This window comes from Mastigoproctus giganteus, chromosome 12 (assembly GCF_048544385.1).
Source record: "Mastigoproctus giganteus isolate SK-2022 chromosome 12, ASM4854438v1, whole genome shotgun sequence".
Classification (NCBI taxonomy): Eukaryota; Metazoa; Arthropoda; class Arachnida; order Uropygi; family Thelyphonidae; genus Mastigoproctus; species Mastigoproctus giganteus.
The window spans coordinates 138,513,412-138,540,903 of record NC_143586.1 but is presented as its reverse complement, the minus strand read 5'-3'; the positions used below and the strand labels follow the sequence as shown (position 1 = coordinate 138,540,903).

The 27,492-nt window shown below is 34.2% G+C and overlaps 1 protein-coding gene across 1 annotated transcript in view; it reads left to right on the top strand.

Moving 5' to 3' along the window:
- Nucleotides 1-810: 810 nt before the first annotated feature.
- The window catches only part of Top3beta (DNA topoisomerase 3-beta), a 171,190-nt gene continuing 144,508 nt past the window's right edge, over nucleotides 811-27,492 (top strand). The window contains exons 1-3 of the mRNA XM_090386473.1: nucleotides 811-1,336; nucleotides 8,756-8,833; nucleotides 20,712-20,834. Coding sequence (XP_090242599.1) covers nucleotides 1,112-1,336; nucleotides 8,756-8,833; nucleotides 20,712-20,834 — 426 coding nt within the window. The 5' untranslated portion in view covers nucleotides 811-1,111. The remainder of the gene's footprint in view (nucleotides 1,337-8,755; nucleotides 8,834-20,711; nucleotides 20,835-27,492) is intronic.

Below are 27,492 nucleotides of genomic sequence, written 5' to 3'. Positions count from 1 at the left end.
AGAAGGACAATGAAACTCTGAGGGAAACAAAAGCATGCTTTCACCAAAAAAGGCTTCATTTCCAAATTGCAGCTTCTGGAACTAGGTACCTCTGAGGTGATCCGATAGAAGTGTTTAAAGCTTTGAATGGCTTGAGCAAGATCAATGCTGCTGATATTATTCCTCTTGCCTAGGCTATACTCATGAGTGGAATAAATTCAAGTTGAAAAAGGATGGCTGTAGGATAGATTCACAGAATTCTGACTTTACTCAGTGGGTAGTTGATTTTAGAAAACTTCCATCTGTTGTTGTTGTGGAAGATTTTCTAGTTCTTCCTTGAATAAATTCAATTCAAAAACATTTAGATGGATGGACAGGTAATGAGGTAATTCTTCCTTTTTTTTTGTCTGCTGCTGTATAAGATTGCGTTCTTGCTTAATTTGCCACTACTAATACTATTGTGTTTCAATTCTCCTATTTTAATGGACATACTTGACAATAACAATCAGCAGTCGGTTTAAAACAGCAATTTTCTGTTCACAAATAAAATGATGAAATGTTATGAAAAACTATGTAGAGACACAATTTGTTCAGTAATATAACCACCACGATTGACTTTGTACATATCATCTCTCTGTCATCCGACCTCAAAGTACTCTAACTGATCAAATTTTATTTTTATTTATTTATTTATTCATTTTTGAACCTCTTCTTCCAATAGAAAATTAGAGCCCGCTATGTTTCTTCCTGTGTGATGTCATCGTACAATCCGTGATGCATCCTCTGTTCGTGAATTGTATGAGTTTACTTGATTTGCCTGTTCATGCCTTTCTTTTAAGTTTTAATATTTATATACGTGTGTATTCACTTTTGGTTTGATGCTATTTCTCTATTGAAGAAATTACAACTTTAAAATATATATATATTAACAAAGTGGAATGAAAGGAAAGCGCTGCAACTATGAGAGACCGGTGATCGTATCTTAGTCTAACATTTTTACTGTGTGTGTTATTTCATTGTATTTAGTGATGGATTGGCCGCAGAGTGTCAACGGAATTCTATGGTTACATCAGTTGTGAGGTTGCCCGTTTCTGTAACATAAGTATTTTCGTTCACAGCCACTTTGAACAGTATGAAGACAGCTTTAATGGTAGCAGAAAAGCCATCTTTGGCGCAGTCACTTGCACAGATATTGTCTAATGGTAATATGAAGACTCGCAAAGGTGTATGTGCAGTTCATGAGTATGTTGGCGTATTCCTTTCTGACAATGTAAAGTTCAAGATGACTTCTGTGCGAGGTCACGTTATGACTATGGATTTTATAGGAAAATATAATAACTGGGACCGAGTTGATCCGGTAAGGTTTTGTTTTAATTAAAAAAGTGGCATGGTCATGATATTAGAGTTGAAACTGCTCATGTGCTTAGAATTTTCCTGACATGCTACTGAACAAACATTTTAATGAATGAATTAGATATTTTTAATTAACTCTAGAAATTGCACGTTTATACACACAAAGATATCTCCCACATGGAATCTAAAAGAGTGCCTGTCAATCTGGACTTTTTTAAAGCTTGGACAGAAAAGTAGTACAAAGTTGTTCACCAATTTTCATTAAATTTTTCTTTTTTGTTCTCTTCCTTGTAGTACTTCACATGTGCATGTGGATATGCTTGCACACTCACCCCAACTGTGATATATATGAATGTGAATATTTATCAGAAGTGTTAGTATTGGTAACATTATGCAAAAAAAGCAAATCTTATATAGCATCAGTCAAAAAAAAGCCCACTTTATTTGTCCATTCCTGTCAATAATTTGACCATGCCTTTAAATTTATGGCTGAACTCCTGATTATAGGTACACCTTGTCACTGCGTTGTGGACATGGCCAAATTCGTCACGGATTCAAGCAGAAGTGTGGATTTTTTAATAGACTTTCATTTTTGGCTAGTGAAAAAAGGTTAGATTAGTTTACACCAGTAATTCAGGACAAATTCAAGCAAAAGAAGCCACTTCCTCCAGAGGTGTACCCAAAAACTGGAATATAACCAAATTTATTCAAACTACCCACTTGCCGACCGGGCTAGCCGGGTGGGTAAAGTGCCTGCCTGGCAACCCAAAGGTCGCAGGTTCGAATCTTGCCTCGGGCTTGGTTCAAAGTACTGCAAAAATCTTGCGAGGTGCATTATGGCCACAGAAGCCGATGCACCAACAACTACCAAAAAAAAAACTACCTACTTCCACAGCAGTAGGTGCAAGTGTATTCCAAGTCACTCTTTGGCTAAATGCAAATTTCTCTATTCTGCACCCAGCCTTTTTCAGTTGAAATTTTTCCTGTTGTGTGTTATCAGAGAAAGTAAAGATGATATCAGCATTTAGTAGAATTAACCATTTCAGCCTTATATACTTTAGTTATGTCACCATGCAAATGATTAGTTTCCATCAAGTGCACTTCACAGAAACTCAGTCTTTCTTGGTACTAATATCCTTTTGTGTTGCCAAATAACCTTGGTGCTTTGCTTGTTGCTTTTATAAATGTCCACTTTATAACAGATCCATGTTCCTCCTGAAAAGAAGTTTCCAAACCTGTATTCAGTGTTCTAGATGTATCCTAACCATACCCTTGTACAATGCAATAATCACTTCATGTCCATGTTGGCAAAGTTGGTATTAGTAGTGGCACATGATGCAAGAAAGCAAGCTTATACAGCATCAGCAAAAAAAAAAAAAAAAAACCCTTTCTGTTTCCAGTAGTTTGTCTAGTTCTTCCTTGAATTTATTCAAGCTATTCATTTACAGAACAACAGGTGGAAGTTTGTTCTAGCAATCAACCACTGGCTGGCTAAAGGCAAACTTCTGCATATCTATCCACCAACCATCCTTCCTCAAATTGAATTTATGTCCCCTCATGTGTAGTCTGAGCAAGAGGAAGAATCCCATTAGCATTGAGCTTGCTCAATCCATTCAAAGCCTTAAACACCTTAATTAGATCACCCCACAGGTGCCTTGTCTCCAGATGCTGCAGTTTGCCGAACTGAAGCCTTTTTTTGGTAAGAGCACCCCTTTGTTCCTTTCCCAATCTCATTGCCCGTCTCTGTACCCATTCCAGAAGCTCTACATCCTTGCTAAAATGAGGTCTCCAGACCTGTATGCAGTGCTCCAGATGTGACCTGATCAGTGCCTTATACACTGGGATAATCACTTCTTTATCCCTGCTAGAAAAATTCCTGTATATCATTGACAAAACCCCATATGCTGTCCTGACTGCCTGTCTGCACTGCTCAGAGAGCTTCATATCTGACTGCACAATAACCCTCATCTCTTTTTCATTTTCATGAACCATTTTCTGGATACTTTTAGCAGATCACTAGAGAATTGGCAGATTTAGTTTTTATTCACCCGGAGTGTTACAGTTGATTGAGCGTTTGGAGATTTCACCTCACATACAGGTTTTTACTATACTCCAAGCAAAGGAAATTTGTTATAAGGTTATGGGTTCGTCCACTGCTATTCACAAACAATATTCATGAACTATTGGTGATTAGTGTTAGATTATTTAGTTTCCTCAGTCTAGCAGTTGCAATATGAAGTATTAAGCTGGTATGCGCAGAAATTTTATGCAGAAATGTGTAAAATTTCTTGTTCCTGAACACCAGACAACTTTTAGATTGTTGTTTGTGAAAAGTATTAACACAGAACTTTAGTCCATTTATATTTGCCCTTAACTGAGTAGTTGGTATGCAAACAATTATAACAACAGCAGATATGTGGTTGTCTTTACTTCACTGATCAGGTTTTTGGGTGGAAAAAGGCAGGAAATAGTAGTAAAAAAAGCTTAAATAGTTTAAAATAGAAAACTTTAAAAATTTATTCTCAATTCTGATATTGTATTATATGATATTATGTGATATGATATTATAAGATATTATAAGGAGCAATATGGCCTTAGTTGCTAATGCTCCTAAAAAAAAAAAAAAAAACCAAACAAACAACATATTATATATATATTATAAGATATTATATTGTATATATATTATAAGTATGATATATTATAAGATATTATAAGTATGATGTATTATAAGATCAAAAAACATCATTATAAGTTGTTGTTGTTGTTATTAGGAGCATTAGCAACTAAGGCCATATTGCTCCATGATATGCGGTGGTCATTCCCTGACCTTTCCGCATCCTCCGTATTTGGTGGTGACGGGCTCGAACCCCGGTCTAATCAAGAAGCGTGTGCTACGCACTGCTGCTCCTTCCCACCTGGCTACAGAGGCGCCTCATTATAAGTAACAGTCATAGAAAAAGAAAACAAAAACAATTTTCCAGCCAAAAATCATCAAAATTGGGGTGCAGTGGACAAGAGAAGGAAACTGGAAACTCTGTGGAAAGTTACCATGGGTGCTTTTTGATATGCATGGTGCCATAAAATATATTTTTTTTTTGGTTAAACTTTTCCAATTGAAAAATAATTAATGATGGAGATGGAAAGTGAATATCATACTGGAGGATTTGTAATATTTGTACTGATTTAATCCAAATAGAAATTTAAATTTATAAGTTTTATTTTTTTTGGTGTATAGAATTTACCAATGGCACCAACTAGCAGGTTTAGTATGCTGCCTAAATGAAAAACAAGTGGCACAGAGGGTTGCAACGGCTAAAAATGTAAACAGTCATTATCTGTTGTGGAAGAGATTACATTCATTAATTGTGTTTATGTGAGCTGTATTTTAGAAATGATTAATTATATATTTAGATACTTTACTATGTACTATACTTTACATTTCTCTTGATGTAGAATAGACTTGTGTAGTACTGCGCACAATAAAGTTGCATTATAAGAATACTATTTATATATATACACACACACACAGTAGGACTCTGATTTAACGGACAAAAAATTTCTATCCTAAAGGAAAAATTTAGAACCTTTTTTATAAGCCTGTGGTAGTTGGTAAGACAAAAAAACCTTGTGCTTTAAAGGATTTAATGAACCAGTTACCAGTGATATATTCCCGCTCAAAAAATGCCTGGTTTACAATGAATATTTTCTGTGACTAGCTCTTTAACCATTTTATTCCTGATGTGCTGAAAATTACTTCTCATGAAATAAAGGCTGTTTTACTGCTAGATAATGCACCTGCTCACCCTAATGCTGAGAGGTTATTTACCAGGGATGGGAGAATTAAATGTTTTTCTGCCTCCTAACACTACTTCACTGATACAGTCAATGGATCAGGGTGTAATTGTTGCATGTAAGAGGTTGTATAAGAAGAAGTTTTTGGAAGAGGTGATGGTTGTTTTGGATGAAACAGAAAATGCAGAAGAAGATACAAGAGGCACCAGGACACTACAAAATTTTCATGCATACAACATCCGGTCTGCTATCTTCAACTTAGCAGCTGCGTTGAAAAATATGAAGATTACTTACTTGGCCTTGGCCAATGCTTGGAAGAAGTTGTATGACGTAGAAATTGAAATGGGCTTTGAGAGAGTTGATGCATCTAATTTCTGGGACACCCTTCTGAGGGCCAGCAACAAAAAATGCAACTAAGAATGGTGTGGAACAGTGGCTCGAAAATGATGGTGATCCGGACTATCAAATTTTTTCTGAGGTAGAGATTGTGGAAAATGTTCTTCATGGAGAACAAGAGGACGATGATGATGACAAAGATGAAGAATCAGTTGCACCTAATCCTAAATCGTCTGTTGTAAGACAACATGGATGGCATCATACATTATATTAATCATCATCAGATCCTGATGTGCTTCCTTATTATGAACATTTTAGAGAATTTCGATTTACGGTAATAAGGAAGCAGCACCAAGGTATAAGGCAACTGAAGCTTGATGATTTCTTCAAGACCACTTCATCAACTGGACCTGTTTCACCAGAACCCTTAGGCGCCTCCATAGCCAGGTGGGAAGGAGCAGCAGTGCGTAGCACACGCTTCTTGATTAGACCGGGGTTCGAGCCCGTCACCACCAAATACGGAGGATGCAGAAAGGTCAGGGAATGACCACCGCATATCCCGGAGCAATATGGCCTTAGTTGCTAATGCTCCTAAAAACCAAATAACAAACAAACAAACCAGAACCCTCAACCAGCAAGGAATTAGCGTCTCTCCCTCCATATGAGAGTTGTTTCTGACTCTGAAAATTGTAATTCTTTCAATGAAGTTAATACAGGCATACCTCGAATAACGAATAGGATGCGTTCCACGAAATTACTTCGTTAAGCGAAACTTCGTTTTCAGAGGTAAAAATACTATGGCCAGAATAGGGATACGTTCTTACGTAAAGAAAATGAAAAGCTTTTTTTCGAACAAAGAAAAGTTTTATTAAATAAACAGTCAACTTACATACAAAGTGAAATCACATTTTAAAATATGAGTCTAAAGTTGATTGCTTATGCTTTTTTTCTCTTTCATTTAACAATTGCCTATACGGAGTTATTGCATTTAACACTGATCGCTTAACAATAACACTTCTTTCTAAATCAGGATCATTTTCACTAAAAAAATTTAAAACGTTTTCAATGTCATTTAAGCACCTTTTTAAATCTTTGGTTGTTAACACTTTTTCGGCAGGAACTTCTTTAACTTCGTCTTCATTATCTTTGTCTTCGTTGCTAACAAGGTTTTCTAAATCTTCCACTGAAAAACCATCATTTTCTGCATTCAATAAATTTCTAACATCCTCTTCATCGACATTTTCGAAACCTATTGATTGAGCCATCTGGATAACTTCATTTCTAATTTCTTGGATGTTATTTTCTTCTTCTAGTACAACTTCTGGCCATATTTTGCGCCAAACTCCATTTAAGCATTTCTTAGTGACTTCTTTCCAAGAACTATCAATGTTTTCAATTGCGTTTTTAATGGTGTAGTTTTCCAAAAAGTTTTAACTGTCATTTCCTCTTTATCCTCTAGTTCAGTTAAATTGCTTAATGTTCGACGCAGATAATAAGCTTTAAATGATGCTATTACTCCCTGATCCAATGGTTGAATCAGGGAAGTTGTGTTTGCTGGAAGAAACACAACTTTGACAGGAATGCATGTGTCCAACGCGTTAAGATCAGTAGGATGTCCCGGAGCATTGTCTAACAACAAAAGAGCTTTTTCTTCAAAGTTGTTTTTTTGACAATACCGTTTTACTTCAGGACAAAAGTGGTTAACAAACCAATCAGTAAATAACTCCTTGGTAACCCACGCTTTTCTATTTGCTTTCCATATTACAAAGGTAAATTCATTTTTATGTTACCTTTTAACGCCCTCGGATTTTCTGAATGGTAAATTAATAACAATTTTAATTTATAATCGCCAGAGGCATTTGATCCAAAGAGTAACGTTAAACGGTCTTTTGCTGCTTTGAACCCAGCAGCTGATTTTTCTTCAATAGAAATGAAGCTTTTTGTTGGTAGCCGTTTCCAGAACAAACCGCTTTCGTCAACATTGAACACCAAATTTGGTGGAAAATTTTCACGTTCAATTATTTCCTTTAGTTTTTCTGGAAACTTCTCCTGTTAATTTTACACTATGAATCCTGGCCCGTTTTTTAAATTTCTCGAACCAACCACGAGAAGCCCCAAAGGTTTCCGTAATTTCTTCAGTTTGTTTAGATTTCAGGTGATTAAACTGGAATATTTTTTTTTTATGTTAAATGGGGCTTGAAATTGTGGACTTCGTTATATCGAAGCTTCGTTATCAGAGGTAACGTTAACCGAGGTATGCCTGTATTAATATTGAATATTATGTATCTTTTTTAACGTTTTTTGTATGTTTTTTATTCAATGGAGTTTAAGAATTTTAAAGTATTCTTTTCCCTCTAAAATGGATTTAAATGAAAAAACTAATGTTCACATTGAAAACAACTTTGTGTGAGCTTTAAGAAAAAAAATATAAAAAAAAGTGGTGGAAACACTCCATTAGTTACATTGCATAGTTTTTGATGTGTTTAATTAAAATAAGTTTGGTTCTTGTTGTAAATTTATTTTTAAATTTTTTAACAGATGTTTTAGTGGCATGTATAAATTACTCAATGTACATTATAATAATATTTTATTATAATATACATTTATAAGCCTATGGTAGTTGGTAAGGCAAAATAAAACCTCATGCTTTAAAGGATTTAATAAACCAGTTACCGGTGATATGTTCTCACTCAAAAAATTCCTGGTTTACAGTGGATATTTTTGTGAGTGATTCTTTAACCATTTTATTCCTAATGTGCTGAAAATTCCTTCTCGTGAAATAAAGGCTGTTTTACTGCTAGATAATGCTAATATGATAAAAATTTTGGTGGTGTGTATAAATTACTCAATGTACGTTATAATAATATTTTATTCATACTTATACATTATAATAACATTTTAATACATTCTGTACATTGTAAGTTTGTTATTAATATATATTTTTAAACATTCAATTTAATGGACTTTCGGTAATAGCGGACACCCCTTCCCCTAATTAGTCTGTTAAATCGAGGGCCTAAATAATAAAATATATATATTTTATTATTTTTTTAAACTATAATATGATTAATTGAAATCTGGAAACAGTCTCAAGGTTGCCAGATTTGGGTAATCCAACTGTATTTTTTTTAATTCTTCCTGTTTATCGTTTAAAATCAGATTACTGTGTAAAATAAATAATTTTACAATCTCTTATTCTGTTTTGACTAATGTTTTTGTATTTAAATTATATAGTTGACTTTGTACATACCAGCTCCAATGTTTAATGTCAACCTCTCATTAATTCTCCTTTCAGGCAGAATTATTCCATGCTCCTACAGAAAAGAAAGAAGCCAATCCTAAGTTGCAAATTCCAAAGCTTTTACAGAATGAGGTAAACAAAATTGGCTAATTTTAATATTATATGCTAAACAGAGCTTTCCTTTATTTGCTTTTTTGGTGTTCACGAATGCGCACACTGTTTTTGGTATCCACATTAAATTTTTTTTTTCTATTTTTAATTTTGTGTGTGTGTGGGAATTTAAGTTTACATTAATGTATTAAAGAATATAAGTAAGAAAAGTAATGAAAGTATAGTAAAAGGTAAACATCAGTAGCTGCAATGCATTCATTAACAACATATTGCTTGAATAAAGCAATATTGAACTTAAATTAAGAATAGGTATGCAGAAAGGCTAAGCCATAAGATACAAAGAAAAATAGTACTTAACTAGAGCAACAATAGAAAATGGGGGAGGGGGAAAAGAAATAAGTTAACAATAAGGGTTATAGAGGAATGCTTTTCTAAATTAATTTAGAAATTACAACCGATAAAATTAGTAACACCCCTGAATGGCACTCATGGCTGAATTGTTGGGCATACTACCATATATGGAATTATAAACTATAACAACATGATGTTTAACAGAAACAAATCAAAACAGACTGACCATTCAATCCCATCTTGTCAGAGGACCATAAGTCCTACAATGATCATGGAGCCATAAGTCCTACAATGATCACTGCATTGATGCAACTGACAAATAATCAACACACACACACACACACACACACACACACACACACACACACACACACACACACACACACACACACACACACACACACACACACACACACACACACACATTTGTGCTTATTATTTTGATCACATCATCATATATATATATATATATATATATATATCACATCATATTGATTATTGATGTGATGTATTTACATAATGGGAGCCCTTATGCCATGAGAATATATATATAGCAGTAGAAAGCACTCACTAAACAAAGCCAATATGCAAATCAATTAAATAGAAAATAATCAGGATATAGTTGCTAGTATGAATATTTCATTAGTATTACAACTGGTTCTTTCTAACTCTTGTTTATTTGCAATTTGGCTTTACTTGGTGAGTGTTTCCTGCTACTACATTTTATTTTCTCATTGAATACTTGCCAAAAACACTTATTCCATCTGCATCAGCTTGATGATTATTTTTCATTTGTGTCGATATTTAACATCCAAAATGCAGTGATTCCACAACCATTGTAGGCCTTGTGATCCTCAGATGAGATGGGACTCAATGGTTGGTCATGTTTTATGGTTCTTATATAGTGATATTTTGCATAATTCGGCCATGGACACCATTCAGGAGGTAAACATTAGGAATTTCTAAACTAATTTGGGAATGTATTCCTCTACAGCACCCTTATTCTTAATTTATTTCACCCCTTATTCTTGATTTATTTCATCACCCTTCCCTCATCTACTTATTTGCTCTAGTTAAGTACTGTTTTTTTTGTATTTTGGATCTTACTTGGCTTGGTCTTTTTTTGCATACTGTTCTTAATTTAGTTAAATATTAGCATTAGCATTAGTAGAGGCATTTGATGCAAGAAAGCAAGCTTATGCAGCATCAGCCAAAAAAAAAAAAAAAAAAACCCCACTTCCACTTCACCCCTCTGTTCGTTCAAAATACCTGTCCAGCTGAGCCTTAAACTTATTTAGGCTATCAACCTCCACCACAAGGGATGGAAGTCTGTATTGCTGTGTACTTGTTCTTAATTTAGTTAAATATTGCTGTGTACCTGTTCTTAATTTAGTTAAATATTGCATTTTGTTTGTGTGTATAATGAACAGTTAGACAATATTGATTATAGTAGAAATAATAATTAAATTATAATAATGTTGATAAACTCTCAATATTATAGTGTAATGTTACACTATAATATTGATAGTTTCTCTATACTCATATGGTAAAATCACATTTCAGTTAACTTTTTTGGGGGTATATGAATCATTTCATTGTACCAAAATTTTGCTTCAATGAATATCACTTAAAATAATGAAGAACTATTATTTGTTTAAATAAGTTTTTGTACACTTTATGAACATGTAAAAGTTGCAAATTCTGCTTTATTTTATTTAAATATACACGTTAAAATCAATATAAAAAAACAAAAAAAAAGCAAAATGCAAAAGCAATTTTTTTATATAGAGATAGTTTTGAAAGTTTATTTTATTTATAAGATAAAAAAAAAGTCATATAAAAATTGTATGTCTTTAATAAACCACATTCAGAAATACACCACAGCAGATACAATTTATCTTTAATTTTCATGTCATTGATATGTTAATTTTTGAATTTATTTTGAATGTTAATAAATGTTAATTTTTTAAAATAGTTAAATATAAAAAATTATGTTTAACTATTGTTCATGTATTTATACATGAAAAATACAAGATTATTGCAATTTAAAATGTGTGATTTTATTTTAGGTTGCACTAGAGTTGAATAAGTAGACCAGTTTTGGCAACTTCCTTACGTTTTTTTTTTTTTTTTTTGTTTGAACATCATTTTTAATGAAAAGGTTGCCAGCATGTCATATATTGCATGACTGCCAACTGTAGATTTAAACTCTGGAGAGACTTTTTTTTTTTGATTAGTACTCCATCTCATCATTATAAGTTTTCTTCTGTCTTTATAAAAAAAAAATAAAAAAATAAAATTATAGCTTTGCCACTAAATTTAGAATTTTTTTAAAAAAGTCTCTGAATTTTTGCTTATGTTTGTAATTATTAGTTAACAATGAGATTCCAGAGAAATAAAATGTAACAGATATATTGTACAGTATATGCAAAATTTTTCACGTATTAGAAAATCTGATAAAGGTAACATGTTTGCTTTGTATATGTGATTTTTCAATTTCAAGTGGTGGGAAATGTAAAGTAATCAGACATTTGTAAACAAAGCATAAGAACAATGTGCAGTGCATAGAAAGAAATGCAAAAATAGATGTATCATTTCAAAGTGGAGTTGATAGTTTAATATGTGCTAAATGTTTATTTGCATTTTTATCATAGAATATAATCTTCCTTTGAGTTGTATTAACAGGTATGTTGTTTGGAAATCTGTTTCCCAATAGTGAAATAGAAAAAAAATTTGGATATGTAAGAAAAACAAACTTGCATCGTTAATACATCTCAGAAAATAGCTTTAAAAAAAAAAAAAAAAAAAAAATATATATATATATATATATATTTTATTTGCTACAGATGGCGGTAATTAAAATGATTCCAAACTATATCTCATTTTAATGACCTTGCCTGATTAAAAAAAATAATTGTCAAGGCAAAAGCAACTTACTCTTAGTATATGTTGTGAAGTGACTGGTAACTGTATAGACTTCAGTATTGAGCACTTTTTTCTGAATAGCCTGGGGTTAGTGTTGATAATACCCCTGTTATGGTAATTCTAATAATTGGAGTAGCAAAGGTATTAAAAGAGGAGAAATTGAGCACTTGGCACTAACAGGCTGCTTGTCATTTGTGTTCTGAAAAGAGAACCGCATGTGTTCCTTGAAAGTTGATGAATATTTGGTGGACATTTGATTTACTTAATTATACAAGGAGTGTCAGGAACAAATATTTGTACTGAGGCAAATTATTTGAAATTTGCTCTTTTAAATTTGCTCTTTTAAAATTTGAGAAATATGCAATTATTGATAATCTTTTATTGGGAATGAAAAGTTTATATAAAAATGATAGATCTACACACGACAGATGTACACATGTACAATGACAGATCTACACAGATTGAAACATTGGCAAATGTAAAGTCTTCAAGAATCTTTGAATAAATTATATAAAGGTTGTAGGAAATTTTATATGAAACAAATACGAAAGTTGGGAGAGGTAGGGAAATTAGAGTGTAAACTAAATAACAAAAAATTTAAAAAGTGTGTAATTTTGTATATTTAGGAACAGGCTTTAATGAAAATGGAAGATTAGACAGAAATAAAAAAACAGACTAAGTGTGAAAAGCCAGTTAGCCTTCTGTTCCTAGTATGGCATCTGATATATGCCACTTTTTAAAATTTTTCTTTCATTTTTTAAATTTGTAAATGAAATCAGATCCTCTCATGTACTTTTGTCCAGCAGTATTCTCTAACTGGTTATACACTATTTTCTGTTTTCATTTTGATATACTATGAATTACAGGGTAATATTTTGTTTGGTGCATAACGGATACCAAGCAAGCAGATGCATTTATCTGGGCAGTTCCCGTTCCCACATGGTGTTTGTGACACACCAGTAACAGATGTCTTATCTTGACATAGAGCTTTGGCTTTGTCTCCTAAATATGAATAGCTGTCAGAAATACTGATATTCATGTTGCATCTACTAGGTGCCATGCAGGCATCTGTATTCAGTCTGGGTGATGTGTTAGTCTGGAGTTGAAGCAAGGCATTGTCCTTCTTCCACGGGTTGAGGGACAAGTGAACCAATATCATAACTAAACTCACTTCCTTGTATATATTTTTTTTGATAATTATTAGTATTTCGAAATATCATTATTAAAATAAATGACCATGGATTTGTGGTTGAAAAAAGGAACTTTAAAATGAGAAGCAAGTATTTCTAGTAGTGCAGCTGTGGTCGATGAAAACGAACACAATATTGTCACACTTCAAAGTGAGGATGAACAATCGCAGCCTTTTGTATAACTAATAAAAGACCAAAATGAAAGTATGGTGACAGTTATTTGAATTTCGGGTTTACATGTGTTGGATGTAAAGATGCTCCTGATGCACAGTGCGTCATATGTAATAAAATATTAGCAACAGTTTCTTTGGCTCCCGCTAAACTTGTGTTTCATAAGTGTTCCGCGAATATGTTGTGAGATGAAAAGTGTTCCGCGAATATATTGCTAGATGAAAAGTGTTCTGTGACTAAAAAAGTTTGGGAAATGCTGATCTAGTCTAAACCTCTTCCCCTGAAGAGGTTTAGACTAGATAGTAACGATTTATGAATTAAATTGAATTTATGCCTCTGGGTTCTGGAATTCTCTATAACAGTGAAAATTCTGCCTTTGTTCATTTTACTAACCCCTCTCAGAGCCTTATAAACCTCAATCAGGTCACTGCTGAGGTGCCTGGTTGTCAAGCTCTGCAGCCATGTATCCACAGTCTTTCTTCATGTGGTTGCCCTTTTGCCGATGTCACCATGTGAGTTGCCTGTCTTTAGACTCTTTCAAGAAACTTTTTTTCAGATGACATCTCCATGCTTGAACACAGTATTCCAAATGTGGTCTTATAATTATCTTATACAGTGGGATTATGACCTCCCTATCTTTATGAGATGTTCGATAAATCATCGATAGGACACCATGGATTTTCCTGGCTGCTTGTTTACATTGCTCAGAAAACTACATATCTGCCTGTATTGTAACTCCAAGATCCCTTTTTATTTCTGTACCATTTTTAATTTAACCCCACCAACTGTATAATATATTTTGGGTTTGCTATTGCCGAAGTCCAAGATCTTGCATTTTTCTGACCATTCTTGCAGCCTGTTCAAGTCATCCTGAAGGTGTGCCGATCATTAACTACTCTACCAATCTTTCTGTCATCTGCAAATTTTGACATCAAGCCTTCTCTCCCATTGTCGATGTCATTTATGAAAATCAGAAACAACAGTGGTCCAAGAACCAACCCTTGGGGGGGTCCCACTTCTGATGTTACAACGATCTGAAGAGTATCCACAACCTTCTGCCCTGTAGCCACCCATCAGTCCATCTTAGAATTTTTCCAGTAATCCCAACCTGTTCTAGCTTATAAAATAACCTCTTATGAGGGACTGAGTCAACTGCCTTGCTAAAATCCAAATTAACTGTTTAAATTGTTCCCTACATCCAACTGATGGGTAACTGTTTCATCTAGCTTACTGAGTTAGTTAAACATGATTTTCCCTTAGGAAAACCATGTTATGTGTTATTCAGAATGCCATATCTTTCAAAATGTCCCTGGATTGTATTTTTAGTCTCTTTATTATTGTTTCTAAGATTTTCCCTACCACCGAAGTTAGACTAACCAGTCTGTAGTTACCAACTTTGCTCTTAGAACCACCTTTATGTATTGGTGATACGCTGGCACTTCTCCAATCCAAAGGAATATTACCTCATAATAAACTTAAATGGTTCAGTACACTCCCTGGCAACCTCCTTCAAAATTAAGGGGTATATGCCATCAATCCTTCTCCTCATTCTTTGCTCAGAGTGATGGAAGGTTAAACAAATTCATCTGGAAGAAAAGAGAAATTAGCCAAAAGACTAAATTAGCTATTTATAACAGTTTTTAAGCTTATTTTAACCTATGGAGCTGAGTGCTGGTTAAGAAATAAAGGAATTGATCAAATATAAAATTATAAGAAATGAATTTTAAGAACAGTGATTGAACTTCCTTACATTTCGAGGGTACAGGTCTAAAACGGTGTTCTCAGGCCGGCAGCTAGTTAGTACACCGCACCGAACTTATTGGTAAATCTTTAGGAGGCTTCCGGATCAGCTATTATATGATCTTGCTACCTCTACTCTGCCAGATAGTGATTGGAGGGAGTCCGAGTAGTGTGTATGTGGGGGGCATTGTTGAAGGCCACATTATGTCAAGGATCTGAGTATATTCTTACCATGTGTATGCCATATCCAAAAATTTCATTACTTCATACAGCATGTCCCCCCAACTTTTTTTTGCTATTGAATACACCATGAATTGTCAAACTAATAGTAAGCTTATCTGCAAAAAGATCTAAACCTCCCAAGCACTTCCTAATTCATTTCACAAATATACGTGGTCTCAATTCTGATCTCAACGACGTCCATTTCCACTTGCAGTCTGCCAAACCCCATGTACTTTTTCTGACAGAATTTCAGTTATTGGTTGATTCAACTACTGTTCATCTCAGTTGCCCAAATTATTCGCTGTATGATTCCTTTCGCCTCAAAGGTGGTACTTATGCATATGTCCGTTCCGATATTCCCTGTCAGAGACTTGGTAATTTGAAATCTCCTCTTTTTGATCTTCTCTGGCTTAAAATCTCTCTACCTCATTGTGTCAAATTCATCCGTTGTCTCTACTGTTCTCCCAACTCCACTAATCACTTGGAGCTCTTTGACTTCCTCTCTTTGCAACTTGACTTTCTCCAGTCCAACTTTCCTAACAGTGAGGTAATTTTCCTTGGTGATTTTAATGTTCACAACTCCAACTGGCTTCTGTTTTCTAGCCACACCGACCCAGCTGGTCGAGATGTTGAGGCTTTTGCAATTACTAATGACCTTGCACAGATTGTTCATTTACCTACAAGGATACTGGACAGTCCTAACCATACAGCCAACACACTTGATCTTTTTCTCACAAACAACCTTTCTAAGTATATGGTCGAAGTGAGTGGTCCTTTAGGCACCTCAGATGACAACTTGGTGATTGTCTCTTCTCCAATGGAGCTATTATCTCATGGCTATTCCCAACCTCGTATTGTTTGGCATTACAAGAATGCAAAATGGGATGACCTGCAAGATTTCTTTTCCTTGGTCGGATTACTGTTTCAAAACTTCTGATGTCATCATTTGCTCAGATCGTATCAGTTAAATTATTCTTGTAGGAATGGAATCCTTTATTCCACACTCCACTTTAAAATCCTCGTCCTTTATCTAAACCTTGGTTTTCCAATAAATGTGCTAAGGCTGTTCAAGAGAAGAACGTTGCATATCGTAATTGGCTTGTTTCCAATTCTTCAGTTTCATTTTCTGCCTAAACCAAAGCTCGCAACAATTGTAAAGCAGTTATTAATCATTCCAAACTAGATTTTGAACAGACTAAGAGTAGAAAACTTGCTTCTTGCCCTAATGGTAGCCAAGCATTCTGGTCTCTTGTCAAAGCTATTGGCCGCAACTTTTGCCCATCTCTGCTCCCACCTCTGTCAAAACCAAATTGTTATGTTGTCAATTCAGCCAAGGATAAAGCTGACCTGCTAGCATCCCATTTTTCTTCCAACTCATGTATTAATGATCTTGGTAAAACACCTCCCACGATTCCCAACACGCTGCATTCAATGCCTCCTGTGGTCTTCTGTCAAAAGGATGTCAGAAGGATTATGATGAATCTTGATGCAAAGAAAGCTCCAGGTCCTGATGGTATTTCTCCACTTGTTCTCAAAACCTGTACTCCTGAACTTACTCCTGTTCTTTGCCGCCTTTTTTCACTTTCTTATTCCAAAGGTGTTTTTCCTTCTGCTTAGAAATTTGCTCATATCCAGCGAGTTCCTAAAAAGGGTGACAAATCCCACCCATCCAATTATCGTCCTATTGCAATTACTTCTACTCTTTCTAAAGTAATGGAGAAATCAATTAACAGCCAACTCTTAATCTACCTAGAAACCTTCCGTCTGATCAACGATCGCCAGTATGGATTCCGTCAGTGTCGATCCACTGGTGATATTCTGGCTTATGTTACTCATTTATGGACAAATTCAATGGAAAAGTTTGGTGAAACACAAGCAGTTGCTCTTAACATCTCAAAAGCTTTTGATCGTGTTTGGCATAAAGGTCTTCTAAACAAGCTTCCATCTTATGGTTTTCCAACTGTTTTTTATAATTGGTTATCCAGTTTTCTCTCTGATTGCCCACTGAGGGTGATGGTAGATGGCTCTCTGTCTTCTAACTTCTCCACTAATGCTGGTATCCCCCAAGGTTCAGTTCTTTTCCCCACTCTTTTCCTCTTGTATATTAATGACCTTCTTCCATTGACTGGAAATCCTATCCATAGTTTTGCTGATGATAGCACATTGCATTCCACTTTCCATTTTGAGAAACCTTGTCCTGCTCAATCAGCTTCAACTTCTCGAAAATCTGCTACCAATTCCTTAAATGCCAATCTCCAGTTAATTTTACAGAGGGGCAAAGACAACTTAGTTGATTTCAATCCTAAAACTCAGTCTTGTTTTATATCTCGCAAAAAGGATTCTTCTGCTCCTATGCTTATCTTTTGTGACACTCCAATTTCTAGGCAAAATGATATATCTCGTTTTACCCTGACTTCTAATCTCTCTTGGCACAACCACATTACAAATAGTGCTTCCTCTACATCTAAAAAACTTGGTTTTCTCTTTCATTCTCGGCATTACTTTTCTTCCAAATAGCTGTTGACTCTATACAAATCACAAATCCACCCTACCATGGAATATTGTTCCCACATCTGGGGCAGTGCCCCCCAAAAAACCTTTCTCAGGCTTCTAGATTCCATTCAGAAGAGGGCAATTAATTAAGGACTCATCTCTAACAGACTCTCTCCACTCACTGTCTCATAGATGTACTGTTCCTGCTGCATGCCTCTTCTACAGATACTTCCATGGGCACTGTTCTTCTGAATTGGCTTCTATAATTCCCACTCTCTCTTTCAAAACAGTCCGAACACATGCCGCCACCAGCCAACATCCATTTACTGTCCAACTTCAAACTTACAGAACCAACTTTTCATCTTCCTCGTTTATTCATTCAACTGCCGTTTTCTGGAACAACCTTCCTTCATGCATATTTCCTGAAAATTACAGTCCCAGAAGTTCAAGTCTAATATCAAAAAATATCTTCTTTCATCTTCTCAACCTCCAACCCAAGCATGTTACTAAGTACTATAGGTTCTAATACCTTGTTTGGGGTTTTCATAAAAAAAAAAAAAAAAAAAAAAAAAAAGAACTTATTTTTAATGATATGGATGTGAAGGAAGTTTTGCTAGATAGATATTCAAAGCAAAAGTGAATGTTAATATTATATATTCTGGCATATAAATTGACCTTTGAAGTGCTAAAAAAAATCCTTTAAAATTTTAATGTTTACTTATATGCTGTGTATAAAATTCTAAGCATGAATTAAAGGTACTTGCTTAAAGGCTAGAAGTACATGAATAATACCTATATATTTATTGGTATTAATGTTACATACATATTTCTTCCAAGTATGAATTGTCATTCACCTTTTAAAACTAAAGGATCTGTTTATCTTCTTCATCAGACAAAAAGTAATTTGTGGAATTCATTACACATTATGTTTTTGTGTTTACTTGGTATCAGTACTTCATACAGAAAGATTAGACACTTGCCAGAGACAAGTACCTAATCTTGCCATAGAGCTTTGGTTTTGCCTGCGAAACATGAATAGCTGAGAGAAATACTGGCATTCATTTTGCATCTACTAGATGCTGTGCAAGCATCAAAAAAGTTAATGGAAAGTTCTCAAATAGTGAACTTTCACAATTGTCAATTTATAATAGCAAATTTTCTTCCATATTGAGGCATTGCTTATAGAGAAATCAGTTAGCAATACAGTACCAAAAATTCATTGGCTCAGTTACATTTTCAAGGCCTCTGATGTATGTATGTACAGCTTTACTGAGCAACGTCACTTGTCACCTATGCTTGTAGGTTGGGTTTTATGAACTACTACATAAGGGAGTACTGTATATGTTTATTGCTTTTTGTAGTTTACTGTGCAGTATTATAAAATGTTACAATGTAAACTTTTAAAAGAAAGAGCAGAAATAATTTAATTAAAAAGTTGACAGTGACGTGTGTTCTTTTGCATTGAAAGATGATTCTAAAGGTGGTTGATTTCTGTGAAAAATATGTGACTAAGAAGTTTCAAGGGAAAAAGTAAGCGTCGACTTATATGCCAGAATATATGGTATTTAAGATGGTGTCATATATGTCATATGTATGGATGGATGGTGTCAAGCAAGAAGTAGGAGAATGAAGGCTATGGCTAATCAAACAGAAAATTGAATAGCATGGAGCAAAATAGTAGAAGGCTGTGATAGTCCAGAAGGACTGATTTTTACTGTTATAGTAATTTGTAAACTTAGCATATATAGAGTTCACTATAATTGCATTAATAAAATTAAAACGAACTTTTATAAAAAAAATTTGAGAATTTAAAATTTATTGTCTTGTATTAAATGAATATATAGTATCAAATTTTATTATAATTACTACTCAAAGTAATATCACTTGTTATTCAAAGTTTAGTTGAAGTAATGCAGTACCGAGACAACATTTTGTAATGATGTGTAATCACTGAAAAAATAGTTTTTTTTTTTTCTCCCTGATGACAACATATTACTAACAAAAAAAAAAAAAAAAAAAGTTTGTTTTGTACATCTTATTTTTCTGTAATATGGCATGGAACCATTACAGAAAAACAGGACGTACAAACCCAATTTATTTATTTGAAAGGGTGCTGTACCAGTGAGGCATCTTGTTATGAATGTGGTGAATGCATTGTATAAGTGTAAAACACCATTTTCATAAATGAATGTTTTTAAGATTAAATTTTTTAAATTCCGATGATTAAACAAATTAGTATGAATTCATTCAAGACTTAGCAAGTAATGTTATTAATTGCATAGATTAGTGTAACAGTTAACAACTTAGAAAAGTTTTATCAATCTAATTTAGAGAAATAATGCATTGAACCTATCAGTAATTTACTGTCTGCTTATGTATGAAAATTGTAAAGTAATGTGTAAAATACTCTACATATTATTTCATAGTATCTTCTTGCAGTATGATTGCATTTTTAGCATTATCAGGCTTGACTGCCGTTACTTATTATATATGAGATTGTTTGTAGATCATTTATATTTTAAAGTACAGAATATGCATATGTCATATGCCTATGTCAATGCTGAGTAAGTTTTATTCAGCACCGATATAAGAAGAATTCAGAGATATGTATGTGAGCTGTTCACACATCAGTGATCCATATTGTAGCCAAGATGTACTTGCTGTGGGTTTTGTAATAATCTGTAAAAGAAATTTTACTTTTTACCACTAGATTAAATAATATATTCTACTACAAAATGGGTTCTACATTTAAGCTATTCACTGTACCATATAAAGATTAAATAGAAGTATTTACTTTTATATTGCAGGCTCGTGGCTGTGACTATCTTATTCTTTGGCTAGATTGTGATAAGGAAGGTGAAAATATATGTTTTGAAGTTATTAATGCAGTGAAACACTTGCTCAAAAAACCAGCTAGTCATCATGACCAGGTGAATTTTGTCTTTTTATATTATAAATTGATGGAAAATGTTTATTTTTATATTTGTAAACTTAAAATGAACTTATAAATCAAAAACATGATTGTTTTTGATTTATATTGCTTTGGAATAATATTTTAAATGTTATTGGTGTGAATGTAGTTTGTTGCAGTTTATATGACATTCTTAAATAAAACAAAAATTATTATTATAAAATCCCTTTTGTAGATTTTTTAAATTAATCAACATTACTGCATGTTTTAACATAATAACTAGAGGGAGTTAGAGTTATAGCTGTGATAATGGTTTTGTAGAGTGATATTACAAAACATTTGCGTAAACGTGGAAGAAATTACATGGAAATATAGAATTAAATGCAGAAAATCCATGTCAAAACAGAACAAATTAGTTAATGTGTAAGTGTTACATTTCAGGCACATTAGCAAATAGTAATAATCTATGACTGATAACATGGTATTTGGATAGCCTATGTAATATGCATTAAAAAAAAGAAAAAAAATCACCAGATTACTGTCAGTTCAATTTTAATGAAATTTTTGGATGGCTTGAGAAATCATTTTAGAGCCAAACACAAAATTTCATGAAAATTCATCCACGGGGAGTGGATGAATTTTGTGCAGGTGGACAAATAAATAATGATTTTTTCAAATTTCTGTTGATATAATTTTATATAATGAAATTTGGATTGGTTTGATCAGTTTTTCTGAAAGGGCAAAATATAAAATTTTATGAAAATCTTTACTGTAGGAGTCGAGTTATTACATGAGGATTGACTGATGGGCTGACATGATGATAATAGGCATGTTTAAAGTTCTTCAAAATGCAGAAAACATCTAGAAAGACTGAAAAAGTATACTTACTTAACTCAGCATTCATTGGGTGATACAATCCCTTGTGTTACATAGTTATATTTCTTGTTATATGTTTTGTGAGAACATTCTGGAGAAGGTTGCTACATGTAAGTTTTTAATACAAGACGCCAAAATCTGATAGGAAAGTGTGATGTAATAATGAGTTAATAAATGACATTCATACCCGTCAACTCTTTAGATTTAAGATGGGGAATCCACCTTTTTAACTCATATTGACCCATCCTGCATTTCCAAATCATAATATAGTTTTATCTCCATCTTTTTTTCACAACAAAATGGTTTTACTATTTTGTTGTGGAAAATTTGCTATTAAATTCAGATTTTTTTTTTTTTATAAATTCTGCAAATTTCTGCTTATTATTTTTAACAAATGGGCTGTCAGGTGTACTAGTCTGTGTGTTGCATGAACTGCATAGAAGTTGGAACGTGGGAAACAAATAACATTGTTGTCTGTTATGTGTGACTGCAGTGTTTCTCATAAATTTTGTGTATATATGGGTGTAAAGGTAAATTGCTAAAAAAATATTGATGTAAAATTTGAGAAGACATGCTTGCAAGATTTTCCATGTGTTGTAAATCTGGAAAAGGCAAAACGTGTGCTTTGTATAGTGTATATAGATGTGATTTTAATTTCAGGTGGTGGGAAACAATGTATTCATACATTTGCAAACAAATAAGCATAGGAACAACTTGCACTGCATAGCAAGGAATGCAGAAAAATAGATGTAGCATTATTACTAAACTTGATACTGTCGTATGTATATTTCTGTTTGTTTATCACGGAACATAATTCTTCCTCTTAGTTTCTCGAATCATGAAGGTGCATTGCTTAGAAATATGTTCCTAGTATTGAAACAGCAAAAAAATGTGGTCATTGAAGAACAAAAACAAGCATTGTTAGTGAAATTGCACATCTAGGGAAAGAAAAGTTAGGGCCATATTTGATTGCAACAAATGGCTGTAATTGAAGTTATTCCAAATTATATTCCATTGTGGTGACCTTCCTAAAATAAATTGTGAAATTAAAAGCAGCTTGCACTCAATGCCATCATTGGAAGTTTAATGTACACATGGTACAGCATTGTGCATCTTCTTCTGAACAACCAGAAAGTATAGAATTCCTTTTAAAAAAACTGTTTGGTACTTAGTGTTGATAATGCACCTATTGTGGTAGGGTACTAAAAACTGCATTGCCATGGATATTTGCCATGGAAAAGAGAAGTTTGAGCACCTTGTAGTAATAGACTGTCCTAGTCATTTGATTTATTTGTGTGTTGAAAAGGGGGATTGCATATCTTCTTATGAAAGTAGATGAATATTTGTTAGAAAAGTACTACACTGGTATGCAAAATTTAAGGACCAGTCAGGTTTTCACCTATAGCTTCTCATAGGAGTGACCTGGATATGGGAAAAGCATACCAAAGGAACCTCGTGAGGTACAGAAATGATGACGGAAACAACACCGACACAAGAACGGAAACAAAACGGTACAGAGGAACTTTATTCAAAAATGGGAACATAGCACTGGCTGCCATGATACAGATGCAACACTGCCAAAGATGGAACAAAGGGAAGAGGTGGTCCTCAGTAGGAGATATGGCCACCCCCTAATGTCGATGCAGGCTTTGCATTGCCTATCCATATTTAGAACAATGTTGATAAGTTCTTGCGGTAACATTGTCCTTTCCTCTGTCAGCGCCGTCTTCAGCTGGTGAACATTTTCTGATGGGTGTGAACGTGTCACTAGGCATCTCCCCAGAGCATCCCATATGTGTTCGATGGGATTTAGGTCGGCGGAACGGGCAGGCCAATCCATACGAACAATGTCCTCACTTTCCAAAAGCATATCAACAGCTGCAGTGCGATGGGGTGTGGCGTTATCATCCATAAACACAAACTCGGAGCCAATGGCACTTCGGAACAGATGCACACGGGGAAGGATTACCTCAGTACAGTAGCGTGCACTGGTTACAGTACTGGCTTTCAGTATCTGGGGTTGTGTACGTCCAGTACGTCCATTCAAGACGATGCTTCCCTAAACAAGAACACCTCGACTGCCATATCGATCCCTTTCAGTGATGTTTGCGGGGTGATACCGTGTGCCAACCTCTCACCAGATTAGCTGACATCCAGAATCGCTGCTGAGATTGAATCTACTCTCATCAATAAAGAGTACCTTAAGTAAAGATTTTGTGGTTGTAACCTTTAGAAATAGTGTTGGTCCTTATGTTTTGTATACCAGTGTACTATCCAGATAGAAGTGATAAAAGAAAAGCTACTTTACATTTAGACAACTTCAACTGATGCATGCTACTGAAGATTCTGAAGTGGAAATATTCTTTAAGTATGTATGTTTGTAGACACATTGGCTGTCTTTGGATAAATATGTAACTATATTGGTAGAACAGTGGCAGTCTAACTAGTCTGTTTAAAGACTAGATTAGAAGTAATGAGAATAACCATACAAGCACTTTTCAGTTACCAGAGTTTCTGCACAAATTATTGAATTCCTCGAGAAAAAGAATTTCTGAATTGAACCCGGGTTAAATTCTTACTTGTGCAGAAAGTCTGTTCATGTTCTCTTCTGGCTTAAATAAAATAGTTTTCTTGTTTATATCAATATTTGAAAATCTGAACACAGCTCTTCAGTACATGTAACTCACATCCATTTACTGAGGTCATTACTCCTAGATATGTTAAAGAATGAGAGCTGTAAATTTATTATACCAACAATTTTTAAGGCTTCTTCATTTATTTGGGGTGCTGATTACTAAACTAGACAGAATCAGAAGGATTTTTGGTCTTAGCCATTTTTGCTGACAGGGTTGTGAAGAGCCTAAAACTAGTAGAGATTCTGTTATTTTGTTTCTGAGGAAGTACTTTTGCTGTATGTGACTACCTGGTGTGCAATTTCTCACTGAAAAATGATGTTTTTATAAATGCTGAGGTGGCTCAAATATCATCAATTGGCAGTGCATCATTTTTAAATTTGAAATTTTTTGTGGACAAGTTTCCAGTACTTCTTAGTATCATTGAAGATAAAGAAATAAATGTTTTGCACTATTAGTTGTGCTGATTTCAGTGTGAGAATGTACTATATGCTATATGCTAATAAGATAGAATTGATATACAATAGTGCTTAGTCGAAGAACTGAAAACTACTCAGGGAGCTTGAAATTATCACAATTCATGCTTGGCTTGTTAATAATTCCTCATAACAGTGCTGAGTGGGAGAAGATTTCAGCCAGGTGAAAAAAAACAATTGAGTTTGGATTTCTTTCTGGTAAAGGTTTTGAAATGCCTGTGCCAACTAATCAAGAAGTTTAATTTATAACGATAACAGAGCTATTGTCACAAACTAAACTTTGACTCATTTCTGAAAAGGGCACATTCTATAACACTATCTTTCTTGATGAGATCATAATCAGTTGATGTCTAAAAGACAATCTAAACAAAATTGCACAGGCTTGGAAATCCTAGGTAATGTAATGTCTGACAGCATACTGTACTAGTAAAACAGTGCTATGGATGTATTTTAACATAAAAATGCATATGTTATCAGTGAAATTTAATTTCAAATCCAGAGTCTGAATTTAAAAAACACCTCATTTAACGAATTACTTAGTATCACTTGTCTATCAACTCTTGTTATTTATCTGATTTTTCCTTAAATTTATTCAGACTATCCTTCCACAGGACCAGATGGAGTCTGTTACAACAATCAGATACTCTCTGCCTGAAAGCCGATTTTTGCATGTGCCTTGCAGTCATCCTTTTCCAGTTTAAATATGTATTTCCTTGTGTGTTTACCAAAAAGAGTAAGGATGCCATCATTATTTAGTTTGGTCCTTTGATCAGGTACCCTCACAGATGATTACTTTCCACACCTGCAATAAATAGAACTTAAGTCTTTCTTGATAATAATATTGTTTTGTGCCCTTAATTAATCCTTTTGGGGTTTTCTGCACCCAGTCCAGCTGATCCACATAATTGATTAAAAATGAGGCTTGCAGACCTGTATGCATTACACAAGACACACCCTAATTGTTGCTTTATACAGTGGGATAATATCTCATTGTCCCTGTTAGCAAAATTCTTGTATATCACTAACAGAACGTTATGAGATGTCCTATGAGACAACTGTCTGATCTGTTCAGAGAACTTTGTGTTGTTCTGTACAATTGTTCCCAGTCTTTTTTTGTTCTCCGCTACTTTGAGTGGTACCACCCAACTGGTATGTTATTGTGGATTACTGCTACCCATATGCATTGTTTTGCATTTATTGCTTTTAAACCTCATTTGCCACTTCTCAGCACATCTTTCTAATTTTTCTTGTCTTGTTGCCCTAGCATACCTTTATTTTTGTCATTAACCACCCTGCCAACCTTTGTATCATCTGCAAACTTAGACATTAAGCTGGCTATGCCTTCATTGATATTGTTAATAAATATTGAAAACAGTAAAGGGCCCAGCACTGAACCATACAGGATTAATAATATTAGTCTTGGACTTCTTAGAATGATTACATTAGTCATATGTTGTTTCCATTCTGGTAGAAGAACTGATATGATGGGAAGTATTGCAACTTAACACTGCTGCATCTTAATCTGCAATGTCTTGCATCTTCTATTCTCTATTTACACAAGTGGAGTGAATGGAGTATGGAAATCGTTCACTGCTCAACTTCTCTCCTGGTGATGATCTTTGGAACTAATATTTCTTTTCATGTAATTCTCTTCGGTACCCTCAAAGATTATATCTGCCAAATTTGGGTATGGAAGCATTAGTCCAGGAACTTGAAGAGAAAAATAGTTAAGGTTCCATACACAAAAAAGGCTACAAGGTGTGGCTATTAAATAATGCTACTGTTGTGATAAAATAAATATAATGAAGTATTTTGTACCTTAAAAGTTATCCCCTTCAAAATAATTGACTTGGGCTTGCACCCACACTGTTCCATATGTTTTTCCAAACACAGAAACATTGTGGAAGTAAACTTCTGTAAGTCTTTTTAACACTCTGATCATGTTTTTTCTGAATGTCTTCAACGGACTGAAAATGGGTGCCTTAAGTACACTTTTCAGTTTAGGGAAGAGGAAAAAAGTCACAAATGGCTAAATCTGACAATATCTGTCCAGAAACTGGCGAACAGAAAGCACATTGTGTGCTGGAGCATTGTCTTGATGGAACATCCAACCATCCTTCCTCAATTCGGATATCTTACATGTAGCCTTGTTAAAACTTCAGTGTAGTATGTTTGATTGACAGTCTGATTTGGTGGGATGTATTCAGCCATAATAATTCCTTTAATATCAAAGAAAACAAGAAGCATGTTTACATTTTTGATTTTGACATTCTTGCTTTTTTTTTGGGCATTGTTTTTTCTTCCGTTGCATTGACTGTCTTTTAGTTTCTGGGTTGTACTGGAACAGCCAACTGTCATTATAAGTAATTACAGTACTTAGAAAGTGCTCTTCACTTAGAATGTGCAGTATGCAGTACTTAGAACAGTACTCTTCAGTTTTTTCAAAACATCTTCACAAACTTGGAGTCTTCTCATTCTTTGATCTTCATTCAAAACTTTTGGCACTATCTTGGCACACAATTTTCTCATGCCTAAATTTTCATTTAAAATTTGTCTAACTGTTTCTTTGTCCACATTGAGTTCTGATGCAACCGTTGTAATGCTTAAATGATGATCATTTCTAATCAGTGTCCTTACCCAGTCCACTTTTTGTGGATACCAGATGGCTTGGTTATTCATCATTTTCCACAAA